The sequence below is a fragment of the Phaethon lepturus genome, unplaced genomic scaffold (genome assembly GCF_000687285.1).
Source record: "Phaethon lepturus isolate BGI_N335 unplaced genomic scaffold, ASM68728v1 scaffold46649, whole genome shotgun sequence".
Lineage (NCBI taxonomy): Eukaryota > Metazoa > Chordata > Aves > Phaethontiformes > Phaethontidae > Phaethon > Phaethon lepturus.
Window position 1 is genome coordinate 8,064 of NW_010562175.1, and position 5,492 is coordinate 13,555.

Genomic DNA, 5,492 nt, shown 5'->3' on the forward strand with positions numbered 1-5,492 from the left:
CTCTTCCAACTGAGGAAAAATATACCAAGGCTAAAGCATCAGGAGTGGTGAAGAAGTTGGGTAGGAATTACCCGTACTTGTACTCTTACTTCTTAATTGAAGAATGATCAGATGGCTTATCCTAATCTACTGATAGAAAAACAGTAAAAATGGCATTTTTCAGTGATACAAAACAAAAATCTTACTCTGTTGCAAGAACAGGTGGTAGCTATTTCCAGAGCATACAAGATGTTTATACAAAGGAACTTGGTGGTGCATATTCAGTAAACTGAGTATATTGCACACCATGGAGAGTCTCAGATGCAATAAAATGTGCTGAGACTAAAAGAAATGTTAAATAGACGCTACATCAACAGGTTGAAGCATTAAGAGTGTGTATACATGAAATACTGAGGTGGTTAAAGGAACTGGACACTGAAACAGCAAGTTCTCTCTAAAGTATTTCTTACAATTACAAATCTGTGTAACATATTTAGCAGGCAACATGGTTATCCCCTATTCTTTATTATAAACCTGTAAACCAAGTCAGAGAAAAGACTTCTTGCTCTCATGAAATACTACTGCTCTAAAAATAAGAGTATGAACTTACATGCATAATTTGCAATCTCAGGTTTGGCATGAGAAATCTTGCTTAACAAGGATGATTTTCCCGCATTTGGAAACCTAGAAGGAAAGTCAGGATTTATACACTGAATAAACAAATCTGTGATTCCTGTGTATTTTATTACCAAATACACTATATTACCTTAGTCAAACTCAATGCCATCAAGTGATTTTTGCAGACTTATTTATCAGACTTTTTAAAAAAACAAACCAAAACCCAAAACCCAGATCATTATGATTTTGTTAAATCAAATCTGAGTAATTTTTCTAAAGCCAACAATACTTTCCAAGGATGCAGGCAGGAGAGGTGTGTAAATACATGTGTAACAGATTTAAGGGAAATCTTTCAAAGTCACTTGAATGGAAATACAGTAGAGGCATCCAGGTCTTCTTGGATTCAGTCTTCACAGGCTATAGCTGATTTTCTAAGTTACATTTACATTCTAAACGCTTGTCATGCAAATGCGTCTTATCAGTTGGATTTACAGTCTTTTGGTATAAAAATCATGGTTAATTAAACATTCATCCCAGAGATGCTGCTAGAGATGGTAAAATAACTTTTGACACTGAAAATGGTGAACAACAGTATGAGGTGTAATCCTCTGAAGAACAGTTCTGTAGTACCTGCTTTCTTGCCCAGCAGCTATAACAGTGGTTAAAGAAAATCAAGGGTGAGGAGATGGCTGCCCAGGGAAGTGGTGAAGTCACCATCACTAGAGGTGTTCAAAAAACATGTAGATGTGACACTTTGGGACATGGGCATGGTGGTGTTGGGTTGACAGTTGGATCTGATGATCTTAAAGGTCCTTTCCAACCTTAATGATTCTATGATTCTACAATTTAAGTACCAATGATATCTATGCTACAGTTTAGCTAATGTAGAAAGCATATGTAAACTCTGTAGGTACATATATATGAGGGAGAGGGGGGAAGAGCAATAGAGAGTGTACCATACTTTGTGTACACAGACACACACATGCAGTTTGCGTATATTTTTAAGGCAAGGAAGTTGTATGAGGGATCCTGAAATTAGGACTAACCTCCTTTGTTACTAAGTAAACCAAAAAGAATACCAGTGAAGCCCTAGGAGCTCGTCTGTGCAGACCTTTTCTCCTTACAAGAGATAGCTACACCTGCATACTAAAACAAAAACAAAAGCTTCTTCACAGAATGCATCTACCCATTGAAATGGAAACCTAAGTTAAAACCGAAATTTCAACATGTGCTTATTTTAAAGATTAATCTGAGCTGTAAAAGACACAATAGCCTTGATCCATGTCAAACTTGAAGCTCATGCTGACATCAAAGGATAGACTATAGTCTTGATTTATAGCACCTGCTCCATATGGGACATGACACAAGACTTGTGTCCCAGTCAGATTCACAGTTATTCAGAACAACAGTGATCAAAGAAAGCTGTGTCTACAAGCAACTGAACATTGGTCACAAGATACAAAGGCATGTGTCACAGAGAAAACCATATATTCTCCACTTGAATACAAGCAGAATCATGAGCTGTTAACAGGGACAGCTAGTAAGAACATGAACTAATGAAAAACAAGACTAGTATTGCATTAAGGGGCTTTACAAAGGGTTGTATATGGGGCTTTCTTAAAAAAGAGAGAGACATAATGACTCATTATAACAGGAAAACTATCGAGGGTGGTTTTAATGCACTCTGATGTTGAAAGGTGCCTTGAAGACATTCCAGAAGGTTACTCTGGTCATATCCTCAAGTGAGTATTTTATTTCCACTGAGGTACAATATGCTCTTTGAAATTTAAATTGCAACCTACACTACACATCACAACCTGTACCCAAACCTGATGTTTTTTACCTGATCTCATAGCAAACCACTTGCAAATCTACTGAAGTAAAAATAACAAACACAAAGAGATCAAAGTACAACCACAAACTCGGAGGTTGATTCATACTCTCAAGAAGAAAATAATATTCTCCTCTCATTAATTGATAATGACTCTTTTTATCTATTTTAAAGGGAAACTGCCATTTAAAATACAAGCCAAAATGCAAGATTACAGAAGCACTGGTGTCATAAAACTCCTATATTTTCACACATTCTAAAGCAAGAAAAGAACTTCTCTATCATGTAATTACTGAAGACCACTTCAAAATGTCCTAACTTCAGATAAATCTGATATTAACAGAACTATTTCTAATAAGCAAAAAAATAAAAATGTAAGTAAAAAACCATGCTGTCTTCAAGTTTCCATTCTTTAACAGTGTATACTGATTAGACTATTTCCACCTCAAACCCCTTGTCATTTTATGTTTCCTATGTTTTTTATTAATAACGACCATGGGGCGGGCAAGCAGATGCTGAAGAGGCCAATACTTTCACAACTGTAGTTTGTTGAAAGCTTTCCCCAAATAAAAATATATTTATCTGCATTGTTATAAAGCAGCAACATTGAAATGCAAGTCCTACTCTTTTAGTTTGCAATTACTTCCTTCCAACATTCCAAGCTGTTTGAGAGCAGGCTACATAGCCTTTGAACTCTCTTTAGAACTACTACTGAAAGGATCCACTTGTGCCAGTATCATAAATCCAAAGATGCAATACGGATAGTGTTCTTGGATATTTTGCACCTCCTACTTATTTCATAAATATTAGCTAATAGTATTTTGATAATCACTGCAATTGCTAAATTCAATTATATTAATAATTATGTATTACCCTGATTCATGGAGCCCTTCACCCACAAAAACATAACGCATACCTTCCAAATTTTAAAATTAATTTCAATAGGTTTAAAATCTATCTGATTTTTGCAAACTGGAAGTAATTTAAGTGGCAATGCAAAAGTACTGTAACACTCATCCTCCAAACTCAAATTTCTTTGAAATCCCGTTTGAAATGTACTACTTTGTTTTCTAATGTCAGTTCTCAAACTACAGTACTTACCCAACTAAGCCAACATCTGCTATAAGTTTCAAATCAAGATGAACAATTCGCCTCTGACCTTTGCAAGGCACAAAGTTTGTGGCCAAAGAGCCTCCAAGACCTCCACGAGCTGCTAGGAATCTCTCTCCTGCTGCATTAAGTTCTCCTGAAAATAAATTCACTCGTGAAAAAGCACAATCCCCTGCAGTAGTTCAGCTGTGATTTTCCACTTAAATCTATCTTCAGTGAAGAGAGAATTTTCTGTATGCTTTCTTGTAAGAGCTGTGCACTCGGGGTCATGGTATTTTTCTTTCTTTGGAAACAAATAAGAGCAATCACACCCCGGTATTCCCCTCTGTTGTATAGTTAGTCACTTCAAGAAAAGTCCTAAGTACAGGCAGGCAAAGTGTGGCCAAGATGGTAGTTCTGAAGCCTCCAATACTTCAATTCAAGAATGCAAGGAAAAATCTGCATTGACAGAGATGTGGCTACAGCAAACCCATCACATGTTCCGTATTTTTTCATTAAGATGCAGACTATAATTTCTCCCTTAGGGTTAAAATGTTAGAATAATTTAAAAAAATAAAAATGCAACATTTGAGTACATAATTCAAGGATACCTTGAATTATATGGGTATATATGAATTATACGACATGCCTACATCATAAACAGTTCTTGCCATACATACAATTTTGTTACACATCAGAGTCATTTGTGAATTTAGTTTGAACTCTAAACACTATGAGAAGAAAAACTCTGAGAAATTGTGAAGGAACCATTGAGAGCTATTCCAAGAGCACTGTATTGACGAAGATCTTCCTGGTTACTACCAGGTACCACATTTCAAAAAGAGAGTAAAAAAAGTCTAAGTATTTTAGATAACCTGAAAAGCTGACACTCAGAAAGGATCTTTAACTTGTAAGTAGTGTTATAATTCAGTAAAGTTATAGGGATAACTACCCAAGTTTATGGACACATAATTAATGTCAGGTCATTAATATGGACATTAATATGGAGCATCAGTACGGCTTCCAGCCTTTGTTTGCAAGGGCAATTTTCTTTCTGCTGCCTGTAGTGATACCAACTAACTACTGCTAATTTCTTGAAGGGGTCCTCACTTTTCCAACAATTTCTACAGTGTATTTTTTGTCAACTCTTTGTCCAAACAAACATATATTCTGGGACATGTGTAACTTTAAAAAATCCTAGTGTTAGAAGTCTGCTAGACACTATCAATAAATATGACAGTATCTACTAGATACATTAAAACAAAGCAAAAGTCCTTACCAATCTGCTTGCCATCATCACAAAGAACTGAAATTCCCAAAGGCACATGAACTTCACAATCTTTTCCTTTTTCGCCTTTTAGCGCTTTAACACTGGGAGAAATTAAATCAAGGCTTAGTAATTTAGACTGACATTTTGCTCTCTGGAAAAGATGTATATAACAACTTCCATCAGACAGACTCTTACCTGCTGTTGGCTCCTGTTCCAGCTACAAATCTCTTTTGGGGATATCTATCCTTTATGCTCTTTAAGGTAGTTCTTTCTCGGGCGATGAACCAGACATCACCACCTCTCCCTCCTTCCCCACCTAGACGAGGATAACCCATTCCACCAGTTCCTCCTCTCACATAGAGCCGTAAATCGTCTATAAAGTTGCCATACTAACAAAACAACAAGTTTCATATCACTATTACGCGGTTTATTTTTCATTTTGTAGTCGTTAAAAACAACGTGGCTAAAACTGCTCAGATACAACTTTTCTCTAACGGCAATAATGAACGTTCAGAAAACAGACACGCAACCCTCCGAGATAATTTTTAGCAAGACAAATGCGTGACGTTTCTTCCCCGGCAGCGATACCTCACGGCATGCCCGGCCGGCCTGCAGAGCCCCAGGGGTCAGCCCTGGCGAGGGCAGCGGGCATTGGCCTGGGACGTGCCTGCGGAGCGCCCCCCACCAGCCCGCGCCAGAGAGGCC

The 5,492-nt window shown here is 37.2% G+C and overlaps 1 protein-coding gene across 1 annotated transcript in view; it reads right to left on the reverse strand.

The window, feature by feature from the left end:
* Nucleotides 1–5,185, reverse strand: part of GTPBP10 (GTP-binding protein 10 (putative)) — an 11,629-nt gene extending 6,444 nt beyond the window's left edge. The window contains exons 1-4 of the mRNA XM_010294189.1: nucleotides 4,983–5,185; nucleotides 4,797–4,888; nucleotides 3,530–3,674; nucleotides 590–663 (exon numbers count right to left, since the gene is read on the reverse strand). Of these exons, the coding sequence (XP_010292491.1) occupies nucleotides 590–663; nucleotides 3,530–3,674; nucleotides 4,797–4,888; nucleotides 4,983–5,122 (451 nt within the window). The 5' untranslated portion in view covers nucleotides 5,123–5,185. The remainder of the gene's footprint in view (nucleotides 1–589; nucleotides 664–3,529; nucleotides 3,675–4,796; nucleotides 4,889–4,982) is intronic.
* Between the last annotated feature and the right edge of the window lie 307 nt (nucleotides 5,186–5,492).